This window comes from Gopherus flavomarginatus, chromosome 10 (assembly GCF_025201925.1).
Source record: "Gopherus flavomarginatus isolate rGopFla2 chromosome 10, rGopFla2.mat.asm, whole genome shotgun sequence".
In the NCBI taxonomy this organism is placed as follows: domain Eukaryota; kingdom Metazoa; phylum Chordata; order Testudines; family Testudinidae; genus Gopherus; species Gopherus flavomarginatus.
This window is the reverse complement of record NC_066626.1, coordinates 3,425,052-3,439,631: the sequence shown is the minus strand read 5'-3', so window position 1 is coordinate 3,439,631 and position 14,580 is coordinate 3,425,052. Positions and strand designations below refer to the sequence as shown.

The 14,580-nt window shown below is 41.6% G+C and overlaps 1 protein-coding gene across 8 annotated transcripts in view; it reads left to right on the top strand.

The window, feature by feature from the left end:
* Positions 1-14,580, top strand: part of HDAC4 (histone deacetylase 4) — a 428,143-nt gene that overhangs the window by 379,414 nt on the left and 34,149 nt on the right. For all 8 annotated transcript variants that reach the window (XM_050969402.1, XM_050969401.1, XM_050969399.1 and 5 more), the window contains 5 exons: positions 5,535-5,642; positions 6,208-6,263; positions 7,427-7,514; positions 9,860-9,979; positions 12,818-12,915. In XM_050969402.1, the coding sequence (XP_050825359.1) occupies positions 5,535-5,642; positions 6,208-6,263; positions 7,427-7,514; positions 9,860-9,979; positions 12,818-12,915 (470 nt within the window). The remainder of the gene's footprint in view (positions 1-5,534; positions 5,643-6,207; positions 6,264-7,426; positions 7,515-9,859; positions 9,980-12,817; positions 12,916-14,580) is intronic.

Genomic DNA, 14,580 nt, shown 5'->3' with positions numbered 1-14,580 from the left:
ATTTCCTCCTCCCAGGGAATAACTGCAGGCTCTGAGTCCTGGCACTGAAGTCCCAAATACACCTTCCTTCTCCCAGGGAGTGACTGCAGGCTACTTCCCTGCAGCCTCTTCTGCTGCCAACTTCCTGACTTTATACCACCAATCCCTCCTTTTCCTCCCCAACTGGATTCCATCTTCAGTCATTCAGTCCTTCCCCAGGTGCAGCCTATCAGGTTAATAATCCTAATTTACTGGCTCTGCCATGTATGGGGTAAATACCCCATCACAGATGTACTATTTAAAATGGTTCCAGTGCTTCATGTGTATCATCTGTTCCAAAAAGTCTAATGAACTGTCATTACAAGATTTAATATTACTTTCTAAGATGTTTTGTTTTGTATCAGGTACAGCTTTATCTCTTATCAGTGCACATGTAAGGGATTTAGAGTGCATTCAGTTGTATTTATCATGCATTGATTTTTTTTTCTTTGAAAGAAAATTGTTTTAGTTCGATTGTAAGATCTCAGACTGTGTAATTTCTTCAAAGCAGGAAGCGTATTTACCTGCAGGTATATTTAGCACCTAGCGCAAGTCTGGATCCTGACTGGTGCTGTAGACAGAACCACAAAACAGAGTAGATAAAAAACACAAGTTAGAAACAAATAATTGGCAATGTGATTTGAAGTCCTGACTAGCTGACACAATTGATTTAAGTGATGCATTGTGGGATTAAGGAATACAGTGAAGTGAAGACAATTTACCAGCAGCATGAATGGTGTCTACAGCTGCTATGTCCAGATATCTCAGTGGTGATAAGAGAAAATATATATAGAAAATAATTATAAAAACCTGAGTGGTGTGGAGAAAGTGAATAAGGAAAAATTATTTACTTGTTCCCATAATATAAGAACTAGGGGCCACCAAATGAAATTAATGGGCAGCAGATTTAAAACAAATAAAAGGAATTTCTTCAGAAAGCACGCAGTCAACTTGTGGAACTCCTTGCCTGAGGAGGTTGTGAAGGCTAGGACTATAACAAGGTTTAAAAGAGAATTTGATAAATTCATGGAGGTTAAATCCATTAATGGCTATTAGCCAGGATGGGTAAGGAATGGTGTCCCTAGCCTCTGTTTATCAGAGAGTGGAGATGGATGGCAGGAGAGAGATCACTTGATCGTTACCTGTTAGGTTCACTCCCTCTGGGGCACCTGGCATTGGTCACTGTCAGTAGACAGGATACTGAGCTGGATGGACCTTTGGTCTGACCCAGTATGGCCATTCTTATGTTCCTAATGAGACTCCCTCAGTTTTTCCTTATGACTTTTGCAGAGCTAGGAACGATAAATGTCTCTCTGTGTGTCCTTTCATTTAACTGCTTCTCTGAAGACATTTCAATTTCTGATTAACAAAAGAAGCATAGAAAAATTAAAACTTTAAAAAATGCCCTTAAATAAAAAAGAGAATGAAATCATATAGGAATATTTGTTAATATCAAGCATCGGTTGCCCTGGTGAGACCTGTTGTCTCTTGATTCGCCTGGACCACTAGTAACCCCGTGATATATCCTAATATTTAAAAAATAGATTACATAAGGGATAAACATCCCTACATTCAAAATCCCACAAGTATCACTTCTTAGGAAAGGTAGTATCAGACTTCTGATCCTCACACTGCCCATACGCCTCTGCCAACAAAAAGATTCATAGGAGCTGCAAAAGTTCAAACGTGTGATTGAGGGTGAAGGGGCACTCAGTTTCTCTACTCTTATAAAGTCCTTCAGATTTTCCAAGAGTTTGTGGAACAGCAGTGACAGCAACTTTATGGGAGTGGGGGGCCCAAATCTCAATAGAGCAAATATTGTTCTCAAGAAGACGAGTGTGATGAACAGAGCAACTGCTCTTAAGCCAACAACAGCAGATTCAAAGAAGCAAGGCGGTCCACTGCTCTTAGTACAATAACGTCATCCAACCCAAGAAGAAGAGAAAAACCCAACAATGCATCACCAAAGTGCAAGAAATATACTTCTCGTCTCTTTAAAGTCCTTCCAGAGGATAGGGCTGATGTACAATCCCAGCAACAACTCCTCTCATGGCCACCACACCAGAGAATTCATGGGGAGGAGAGGTAGGGAGACCAAATATTATCTGCTCAATAATGAACTTCATAAATCCAGAATGATGAATGGGTTGACAGCAGCCCATACACCAACAGCAGCAACTTCAGAATAGGAGAGGAGTCCAGACCATGGCCACCCTAATAACATTTGCCATCCCAGTAAAGTATAAGCCCTTGATACAGGAAAGTAACCCGGATCACATCAATGGAACTGTTCATGCACTTGCAGTTAGGTGCTTAAGCACTTTGCTGCATCAGGGCCTAATAGTCTGCAGCTGGCCACCGTGCAAGCAGGTGGCTGTTGGTGTGAAATCCTTATTTCAGAGATGCAGAAGGTAGCAGACAGCAGCAGACCCCCTGTGGTTAAATCCTTCTCTTCCTTGGAGAATGGGACAACATCCTGGAAATTGGCTTCCAAATTGCACAAAGTTTGTTTGCTTTGTTTTTAAGTATTTAAGTTTTCTCTGAAGGAATAAAAACCTTCTAAAACCTCTCTGTCCCTCCCCACCTAGTTCTTCCTGAAACACTGTCACCATGAGCCTAGCTTATGGTGACATCAAACCACCTGCAATTAGCAGCATTCAGCTCAGGCATTTTGTGTAATTTTCAGGTATTTGGGGGAAGAGAGCCAAAACTGGCAACTTAGGGAGACCAGTTGGGTTGCACAGGATCTACCTGATCTATGGTAGAGAAAGAAGTGGGCTTGCATCAAATATCCCATAGTGACCTCTGATGATCCAGTGCCTTTTTTATACAACTTTCAATAATATCTGTCACAACTAGGTTCCTCAGTCACAGATATTAAAACACAAATTAGCTAAAAAGCCATCTGATATTAAAACTAATGAGCCTTAATTTGTGTCCTGAGAGTTACTTGACTCTGGTTGTGGGACAGATTGTGAGAACTACCACCAGCTATGAAGTCAGATCAACAGTAAAAGCCACGTAATTTCAGTGGTGGGGCATATAGGGGAAGATGGCAGTCATTCATAAACTGGTGTCCCAGTGCATTCAGTTCCTTAAGGATCACTACAAATACCATAAATTATATTATATTTACAAGCAAATAGGGGGCTGTTGACAAGGATTGAGCGCAGCTACAGCTGCATCCTGTGTTTGATCAAGTCTGGATGTAACAAAAACATGAGTGACCATTGTGTGGTGCACAGTCGAGAGGAATGGCCGTAGCCTCATGGCCTGAAGTAGATGGTGGTAAATAACATGGACTCCATCAGTTGTCTGAGAATCCAGGGTAGTACTGGATTGTGGCAGATGCTGAGGATGCTAAACAATTGAGCAGAAGGACTAGTAGACATTCTCCATAGGTGGGAAGCCACCCCCCCCCCCCAATTGTTATAAAAACTTACTTCGTATCACCACCCCTCTCAGACATTGGGAGAATGAGGCTGTAAAGACTCTGGGTTCAATGAAAAGGCACAGTAGCACTGAACATCAGCATAGTGACAACATTGCAGCCACAGAACGACTTGGGTATCTCTAATGGCTTCACATAAACACTAAGAAGGAAAAGGAAAAAGATGGAACGTTGCAGAGCCCGGTTTGGACAGATTGACAGGGAGGGCAGCCAGTTTGTTCATTACCCTCTGGGATCTCTTGGGGACAAAGGGACAAGTCCACTGAAGGGCCACATCCCCATGGTGAGTCCACCTTCTCTTGTGGTGAGTGATAGGCCCAATGCAAGCAACATAAACAACTTCTGATTCCACTGCGTATGGCTAAAAGGAGCTCTACTTTCAATATACTCTCAGTCCCAGGAGCCGACTGATGCAATGTTCTTGTTGGTATCATTATCTAAAAGGGACTTCTTCAGGTAGGATCTCACATAATCACTGCTTGTTTCAATGTGGTGGGCAACTCACCCTTATGACAGAAGCCATTAACAATCCATGTTGATTGAGAGTCCACTGGCTATAGTCAACTGTAAGAGAAATGGATCCATCATTAGAGGTTTTAAATAACATGTTAGACAAGCACCTGTCAAGGACTGTCTAAGGATAACCCTATCTTAGCGTAGGGATATTGGTTAGATAACCTCTTGAGATCCATTACAGCCCTACAGTTCTATGATTCTGGGATCTCCTATTGGCTTATATCTTTCAAAAATTCTGCAAGTAAAATTTGATGAAAACCAAGCAATACAGATGTTACTTTTCTTCAGTCCCCTTCTGATATTGTTCCCACAAAAGTGATCAGTTCAGATCCAGTCAGTCTTATCTTAGAAATAAAATCATACAGTTCTTCACATCAACAAACGCTCTATGCTTACTCTGAGCCTGTCCCCGATAGCTAGACTACCCTCATCTTGGAACAGTTCCATTAAGTCTGGATTTTGCAGAAGCTATGGGTGAAAAGAAGAAAGCACACAGTGCTGTCACCACTCTGTGTAAACAGTCTGGCCCACTATCAGTGGGATTCAGAGCAGGTCATTCCCCACTGGCTAAGCCTATGAACAATCCCATGGGAATCCAAAAGCTCCTTTTGTCCACTTCTATCCAGGGCTCACAATCAAATCATAGTAAATATCAAACAGGGCGTTTCATCACCTACGTGTGAACCTGTCTTGCCTTTGTGCAGTTGTGGGGCTTGTTGTGGTAAAAGCCAACATTGCACACTTCCTGTTTAAATGAGAATGTGATCTTGTACAATAACGAGCAACCAGAGAATTTCAAAAGAATGTCTTTCCTTTTCTCCCTTAATCTAGTCTACTTTTTTGTCAAAGGGATTTGTTCCTAGTCCTGTCAAATATTTGGCATTTAAACTAAATGTCCACAGTTAACACCTAGATGTTGAAGGGCCATTTATTTTCTGATTCTCTAGTAAAGTAATTTCTGTGTAAATCTAGCCAAAATAGATTTGACAAAGATTTAGAGAACCGTCTATTCTTAAACATCATTCTTCATTGATTTATTTTCTCTTGAGTAGGTTTTTTGTTTTACATTTTTAAAAATCTTTTTGTTTGATCGTGGGTCAGTTTTTATCCCGATGGTAAAAAGAAATACTGAGACAACACTCAAATAAGAATCTTAGAAGGAAGCCCATGATGATTTACACTGCATGGGATCAAACTCCCCTCCTTCCCTCAGCACCCAGAGCAACTGGAAATCCTGTCTCTTCAGTGGTGTTAATATGGATAGATATGAATTTACTGTGACATTAGCTCCAACAGCGGTGTCATAGTTTTTCTCTCTTCACATGGGGAGACAGGTGTGCCACCTCCTGAGCATTGTGATACTAGCAGCTAGCACTAGTACATATATGTATGTAAGGCCCCAGTGGTTCCAGCTCTTTGCATTTTCATTGGAATGATCACTATGAATACAAGAATTTTATGTTTCAAGTAGTTTGTAAATCTAGGTAGTCCAACTGCAGGCTCTTCTCACTGTTTCTGAAAACTGACTTTGTTCATATGTTTTCATTAGGTTGACAGTGACACAATTTGGAATGAAGTTCATTCGTCTGGTGCGGCTCGCCTGGCTGTGGGCTGTGTCATTGAACTTGTTTTTAAAGTGGCCACAGGAGAATTGAAGGTTGGTATAGGAGTAACACTTGGCTCTGATATAGGGCTCTGTGCAGAAATGACAGGGTAAGATTTATGGCCTGTGTTACACAGGAGGCCAGGCTTGAAGGTTGTAATGGTCCCTTCTTGCCTTAGTTGACAAGACCCTTATGGACATGAGCAAGTGAACAAAAAAATTACTAACCTTTAAGGATGGGTTTAAAAAAAAAATTGCAACCTCACATAAGATCCTGACGCCGCTCAAGTCAATGGGAGTTTTGCTATTGACTTCAGCAGGGCCAGAGTTCACTGCAGTTGTTCAAAGTATGCTCTACAAGAAACTCACAATTAAAAAAAGTAGTCAGTTTCCAAAAAATGCAGTCTGCCTGTGTCTCCTAAAAATGAAAGGAAAGTTAACACATTGCTAAGGGCTTGAGTAGAAGCCATGAATGCTCATCTGAGTGATCAAGAACTAATGAATAATTACAAAACTGAATTAGCAACTCTGACTACAGCTTCTGAGCACACTCTGTGAGATACCAGTGTTCTTTTGTGTCTGATCTCCCATCCGTATTCTTATTGGTTTTTATATGTAGAATGGATTTGCTGTTGTTCGTCCTCCAGGTCATCATGCTGAAGAGAGTACCCCCATGTAAGTATATGTGTGCGTTAATTGGTTTGCTTCAGTGTTTAGAGCCATTAATTAAGAGAATTCTCTATGTGATACGGAGCTGGAAGCTAGAAAATTATTTGATTTATTATAGACTTCCTTGCTGAATGATGTACAGTACAGCATCAGATTTAAAGCTGTTTGTAATACTTTAGAAGCAGGAAAGTTACCAGTCCTCTTTTTGTTTAATACAGTCTGTTTTAGAATCATGCTTACAGATTGCATCTATTTCTAAAACTACATTGAGTCTATTAGATCCATCATCCCCATCTATTGTTTATCTGGATAAAGAGCAGTTTGTAAGTTCGGTATACCATGGATTTTTTAATATGGAGAAACAGTGATATGCCACTTATAAAAGTTATTCCTGTTGCAGTATTTTATCTTGGGAATATAATACCAATTTTATAAAAAAAAAAAATTTTCATAAAACAGAAACTGAAGTCAAATCTTCCACTCATTTAGCTTTGTAGGGATTTTATTCCCCTAGAGTTGAAAGTGGTTTGGCCACATTGGGTTGGGCTGATTTCAACTCTGGTTCCCAAAAGGTAAGAGGGTAATAAACCATATTAATGAGTGCATCTCCCTCAGCCCTGGATATAATTTGTTTCTTGAACTAGTACGTGCCTGGCTTCATGACCAATGCTCAGATCCTTTGGTCCCTTGATACTTGGTTAGTGTGAGATCAGAGAATATATGCTATCGGATTTGAATAAGCGGAGTTCTTTGAAGCTTCTCTGAACTGGTCCCCTGTGCTTTAGATGATTTAATCTGTATCACTAAAATCTCCTCCTTTCTCTCTGACTGCACCCCTATTCCCCTAATTTGAGTGAGAGCCCTGAAACTTTAAAAATCACTGTCAGGCAGATTGTATACTTCAGCAGCATCTCACAGTAAAGAGTGTTAGAATGTGTTCACCATTTCCTGTGAGATCACTGAGTCACCTGTTGGCATGTGGTTATTTTTTGTGTGTAATCGATCACACATATCTGTTAGGGAGGAAGAAATAGTGACAGCAATAGAAATTTCTTCCTACTTACTGTATTACGTTTCACACTTTATTTTTATACATATATATAAGGACCAAGGCGAACATATAATTAACATCCCTTTTTTCCTCTCTCTCTCTTGCTCATTACCTCTAGGGGGTTCTGCTATTTTAATTCTGTGGCAATTGCAGCCAAGCTTCTCCAACAGAGACTCAACGTTAGCAAAATCCTTATAGTGGACTGGGTGAGTAAACATTTATTCTCACCAAAGTAACAATGGAAGTTCTGTCAGTTCCTCACAGAGGAGAGACATTATTTATAACTCAGTGAACACAATCAGACTACAGAAGCTCAGAACTGAAGTTCACTTTAAAATGGTTCATATACAATAAACATTTATTTAAGGGTAACATCAAGATTGAAAGTCACAGCACTAATCTTCTTACCATATTTTTTCAATTTCCTCCCATTCTCCGCTCCTCTCGATTCTAAAGACGCTATCAGCCCTCCAAAACAAAGCCTGTAACACACAGGGCTTTGGGTTCAGAGGGACCTAGACAAATTAGAGGATTGGCCCAAAAGAAATCTGATGAGGTTAAACAAGGACAATTGCAGAGTCCTGCACTTAGGACAGAAGAATCTCATGCACTGCTACAGACTAGGGACTGAATGGCTAGGCAGCAGTTCTGCAGAAAAGGACCTAGGGGTTACAGTGGACAAGAAGCTGGATATGAGTCAACAGTTTGCCTTCATTGTCAAGAAGGCTAACGGCATTTTGGGCTGTATAAGTAGGGGCATTGCCAGCAGGTCAAAGGACGTGACCATTCTCCTCTATTCAGCATTGGTGAGGCCTCATCTGGAGACTGTGTCCAGTTTTGGGCCCCACACTTCAAGAAGGATGTGGAAAAATTGGAAAGAGTCCAGCGGAGGGCAACAAAAATGATTAGGGGGCTGGAGAACATGACTTATGAGGAGAGGCTGAGGAAACGGGGATTATTTAGTCTGCAGAAGAGAAGAATGAGAGGGGATTTGACAGCTGCTTTCAACTACCTAAAAGGGGGTTCCAAAGAGGAGGAATCTAGACAGTTCTCAGTGGTAGCAGTTGATGGAACAAGGAGTAATGGTCTCAAGTTGCAGTGGGGGAGGTTTAGGTTGGATATTAGGGAAAACTTTTTCACTAGGAGGGTTGTGAAGCACTGGAATGGGTTACCTAGGGAAGTGGTGGAATATCCTTCCTTAGAGGTTTTTAAGGTCAGGCTTGACAAAGCCCTGGCTGGGATGATTTAGTTGGGGATTGGTCCTGCTCTGAGCAGGGGATTGGGCTAGATACCTCCTGAGGTCCCTTCCAACCCTGATATTCAATGATTCTATGAACACACATCAGATCCAAACTTCAAGATGGGTAGCTGTGTCAGGTGCTGGTTGAGATTACTGGGCATGAGCATTATGTCCATCCCAGCTCTGCTCTCATGAGCTGATATTGTATTGAAACTGACAGGGTCCCTGGCTGGCTTGGCTTGAGCAGCGTTCTGGACAATTTCAGTAACCTGCTTGAGCGATTGTGCAACATTGTGCACATTTGGGCAACCCAGCAACACTAGTGGGTCACTCAACAAGAGAAGCTAGGATTTTAACAAACATGCAACACTCCTTTTGGAAGTCTGATTGTTTTCTCAGGTTCAGGATGTGACTCATTCATCTATTTAAGTTAAAAATAAATGTTCAGGATAGATTTCCACATTGGTCCATCACTTTTCTCAGAGTTCCTTTTACTCTTCTTCCCTTCTCAATGACTTGGTTTTGTAGCAGAAATTAAAGGACAATTTGGAGAAATGTCTCCTTTGGTAAGCTGTATTAGTCCATTAATATCTTGGTGATAGGGGAATTGGCCTGTTTGGTTGAGATCATTTTTTTTTCTTTGCATTGCTGTTAAATTGCACTCATAGGGCTCATTCCTGCACAGAGCTTAAACAAGTGTTTGGCCTGCAGACAGACGGCCTGGTCAGACTTCCAGTGATTAACATAGCTCCTCCCAGTTCTGTCTAAGAGAACATCTTGTTTTCATTCAGGTGTATAATCGAGGTTAATTAATTACCCAGTTACGTTGAATTGAAAGGACAGTAGAGCCTCAGTTTTACAAACAACCAGTTGTATTCAAACCCTATTTCATGATTTTTTTTGGGTGGGGAGAGAATCACATAACAAAAGTGATGAGGATGAAAAACACGTTGACATCCCTTCATATTCCGACACTGTCAGTACGTTGGCAATTACTCTGCAGTGGTTTGAAGGACAAGAAGAAAGCAATGCAGTGCACTGCTGTGCTGCCACTTATGCACCATACCAACTGTGGTTTTGTGATGTTAATTGTATGAACTCTTCAATTTCAGGAACTCCTCAGTCCCCAGCTAGCTGATCAAATAAGGGTTCTACTGTGTAATGAAAACCTAATTTTAGTATTGTGTGGATCCATTCTAGTTTTCAATATACTGCTTCACTTGGATTAAAAAGAACCAGCCTGGTGTTTTTCATCTGGACTGTTACTAGTGTACTAATGCTCCTTATCTAATACAATCTCTGTCCCTGAAGGACGTGCACCATGGGAATGGTACTCAGCAAGCTTTCTACAGTGATCCTAACGTTCTTTATATTTCACTACATCGCTATGATGATGGAAACTTCTTCCCAGGCAGTGGAGCTCCTGATGAGGTAAGAGCATAAACAAACAGGATACCTGCCCACCATATAATTACTGTGATTGGCACCCCGGGATTTCATTGGTAGAATCTGCTGCATTGACAAGACTGGGGGGACTTCCATAGGTTAAGAAGTGAAATGACAGAGCACTGTAGGAAAGCTTGTACTGCCCTTGCTCACATGAATGTCTATTAATGCTTCTCTTAGAACCCATTTTTGTGTGTTTCTAAAGTCCTAACAATGCCATAAAATTTACATTTTGTCCTGGCAAGGAAAAAATACACCTTGGTAGACCATCTTAGTCAAATAATAAGGATGATTCCAGGATTGATTCAGTGATTGATCAACAAGATTAGTCTCTAATAAGTCATTATTTGACAGTTGTTCAAACAGGCACCTTTACTTAGCAGACTAAAGTCTTCTTTTCATTGGGGAACACAACTTCACATGCATTTCCTTCCTTCTGACAATGCAAGCTTTTTGTGAGACAAAACAAGAGAGTTCTTATGGTTTTACAATTACTGCATGGGCTCACCAATGCTCTGATCTCCTGGCACAGGCTTGGGATCCATCTCTTTTACTCCTGGCCATGCACTGTCATTGCTCAGAGGAGTGAGTGCTGCATTTGCACCTGCTTTTCCTGCATCCAGAAGCTTGGATATTGGATTTTTAGATACAGATTAATTAGAACTGTTGGACAATATCCAAAACATACTCTTAGAAACCCATAAACCTTCCACAGACAAGGCATGTCAACTAGAATAGAAGCATTTTTCTATTTGGACTTCCACTAGATGGACACACACACATTCATCAAGTACTATCTTTTTCATTCTACATTCAGCCTTCTCCTTCAAGAAGCTCAACTTAGGCCTCTCCTTTGGAAGCGTACCTGTCAGCTATTTCTCCGTTCCATCGTTTATTCTATTACAAAGGGCCTACTTTGGCTTGTGGACCCTTAACTGGTTTTCACAAGAAAGCATAACTGTCAGGGAAAAAGTGAATTTTGTTTTAAAATAACCATTACATTAGTCTGCCTGTCTTGTCTTAAGCAAGCCAGAAGTCATTCTTTGTACAGAATCCTATAGCATGATGGTTCCCAACTTCACTGTTAGTTGACCTCATTACACAAGACCGGATGTTTGATTTATCAGAGTGGGCTAACAGAAAATGATTGCTGTTCACTCAGACAGTTATTTCAATTTGCTTGTAGGTTATTTATCCCTATTGCTTAATAAATTCTACACAGAACTGCAAATGGAGAGAGAGAGGGGAAAAAAAGAGGTCATGAATGAACCAGACTTCGCTGTGTTTAATTTAGATAATTGGTAAAGTCCGCAAAGACTCCATAGTTTTGACTAATATTGATTTAAACAAAGTTGTTTCTTTCTAATGGAGATGCAGTTATAAAAATCTGTATACGTGATTCAAAGGGCAATTAAAATATTTTAACTAATTAACTATATTTATTTTGAAATGTTGGTAATTTTGAAAATCCATAGAATTTCTTGCCCTGTCAGTTTTATCCTTTCTGTTCTGCACATTTTGATATTCCTTCTAGGCATCTAAAGAATATAAAGCACAGCCTTGTTTTATTACCTCGTTTGTGCATTATAATCAGAGCCAACGACAAAACAGTTATGCAGCGTTTAACTGATGCTGCAGGATGGACAAGGAGTGCAGACTTACAGACCTCAGCTGCACTCATATTCATGCTGAGTCTGTAAAATCATTTAATAATATAATGATTGTTTTGTCTAAAATATAAATATATTGGATTGGAAGGACACTCTTTAGTAGACTATAAATTGTTTAAAAAAAAAAAAAAAAAAAAAGGTGGAGGGGAGGGGGAGCATAAAGTGGTAGGGTTTCCTAACGTTCTCGCAGGAATATTTACAAAATACAGTTCTGCCAAACAGAAATTTTAATATAGGAAATATTAGTAGATTATGTATTAAAATTAGCTGGATGGATGAACAGACTGTTTTCTAGTAGCTAGTATTTACAGTAAGGCAGCCAAAGAAAAGTTTGACTCCCAAATTCGGTAATTTATCTAAACTGATATAGCTATTTATGTAGTTGTATAGTGCATCTAAATTGAATCTCCAGATTGGTTGTATTTAGATAGCAACACTATACCAGCACTTCACTTTAGATAGGAGATAGAAAGGAGGTTCACATTTTTCTTCAGATTAATTACCATAAATGTCGTGTGTTTATTTTTCACCTGTCACCTCTAATAAAGTTACATACACACTGTGATTATGTTCACAAATGTGCACACAATGATTCATATACTACCAATAACCAGTTAGCTCTGTGTAACTATTTGTTGCAAGTCATATTTTCCACCAGCAGAGGGGGCCCTCACTCTGAATAAACTGCACTTGTAGCTGAGTGAAGAAAATTCACATAATAAAGCAGGACCATAAAGTACTCTTCTGAGTTTGTTGATAAAGCTGAAGATGAGTTATAGAAAACAGTTCCTTCAATAGGGCAGACTGTCCATTTGAAAATGGAAAAGGCGCTGGTATATTAATGATGGGACTCCATGCTTAGATAACCCACAGCTGTTGGGCCACCAGTGGTCAAATCATAGATGTGTGCACCACTTTCACATAGAATTGAGCACTTGTGAGCATGTGAAAGCTGCCTCCCTTTGGGGAGCCAAAAAGCTCTGGAAAAGAAGAAAGCACCCCAACAATGTGTTCTAAATAAATCAGTCAGTCAGGAGCAGAGCAAATCAATGGGATTTAAAGAAATGGCAGGCTGCAGAGATATATTGCCAGCATCAACAGAATTTCCATGAATTTAACACATATTTGTTCACTCCTTCATTCCTTTTCTCAGGTCGGCACAGGACCAGGTGTTGGGTTCAATGTTAATATGGCGTTTACTGGTGGCCTCGAACCACCGATGGGAGACACCGAATATTTGACTGCTTTCAGGTAACATTCGAGCCTTCCTTTCACAAAACCCAGGGCCGGTGCAAGGATGTTTCACACCTTAGGCAAAACTTCCACCTTACGCCCCCTGTGTCCCCTCCCAGAGGTGCCCCCCTTGCGGCAGCTCCTGAGGCGGCAGCCCACCCCTGCCCACCCCAGCCCACCCCTGCTCCAAGCACAAGCACCCCGAGCATGCCGCGGCTGCTTCACTTCTCCCACCTCCCAGGCTTGCGGCGCCTAAGCTGATTGACGCCACAAGCCTGGGAGGCGGGAGAAGTGAAGTAGCCATGGCATGCTTGGCGAAGAGGTAGGGCAGGGGTGAGCTGGGGTGGGGAGTTCCCCTGAGTGCTGCTCCCCCCACTTACTTGCTGCAGGCTGCCCTCCCCGCTCTCCCCTGCCCTAGCTCCCTCCGCCTAAATGCTGGTGGCAACCAGGGCAGCTGAAGATCCGGTTCGCTGCTGAAGAAAATGGCGCCCCCCAAATCCCAGCGCCCTAGCAGTCGCGTAAATGGTTGCACCGGCCCTGACAAAACCCATCTTAGCTGAAATCACATCTTTCTGCAGTGAAATCACTCTTCTTTTCTGCAACTTTCTTTTTCTTTTTAGTAAACTTAAAATAGGGTTGCAATTGCTTGAGCGTTCTGTGACTGTAGGCCAATGCAGAGAAAGGAAAGGGGTGTGCCTGGTCATAGCAATGGATCTGTGTGAGCAAGATGCCAAATGACTGGCTCTTATTCATTGCTCAGCAAAAGCTCGGCTGGTCTGATATATAAAATTACAGTAAGAACATAAGAATGGCCATACTGAGTCAGACCAAAGGGCCATCCAGCCCAATATCCTGTCTACAGACAGTGACCAATGCCAGGTGTCTCAGAGGGAGTGAACCTAACAGGTAATGATCAAATGATCTCTCTCCTGCCATCCATCTCCATATACTGACAAACAGAGGCTAGGGACATCATTCCTTACCCATCCTGGCTAATAGCCATTAATAGACTTAACCTCCATGAATTTATCTAGTTCTCTTTTAAACCCTGGTATAATCCTAGCCTTCACAACCTCCTTAGGCAAGGAGTTCCACAGGTTGGCTGTGCACTGTGTGAAGAAGCTTTGGTGAATAAGCTCTTCTCTGGTTGTACACACACACACTCACTCACTCACTGTCTCTCTCTCTCTGTCTCTGTCTCTCTGGAGATGGACCCAGAAAGACTTTTTGCCAATTCATTCCAGGTGCAGTTACCCTAAGGCATGAGTTACCATTGCTGAGACCAGTCAAATTCTTCCGGTCCAGTCTGTTCAACTGTAGTCTCTTCTCCTGGTGTGGGAGAATTGCTCACGCAGCTCCCATAACACTGGCACTGCAGCACTCCCGTTCTGCCCTGCCCTGCCCATCTCATACAGCCAGAGTTAGCAAGGTGTAGAAGCTGTGTTAGAAATGCTTTGAGGGATAGGGCGTGGGGGCAGCAAGAATGAAGAATGGGACAGGAAGCCCTGGAATGGGAGAACTGAGCAGAGGGATACCCCGAGTGTCCCATTCGGTAACACTGAGAATTATTCTGCAGCTCTCTTGCTGATGTTTTGCTTTGCCTTATGCTGGTGACCTCCTGTTCTCATCCAATATATGCCTTTGGTACTCGAGATCATGTTAGCACATTCTGATTTTTCGCCT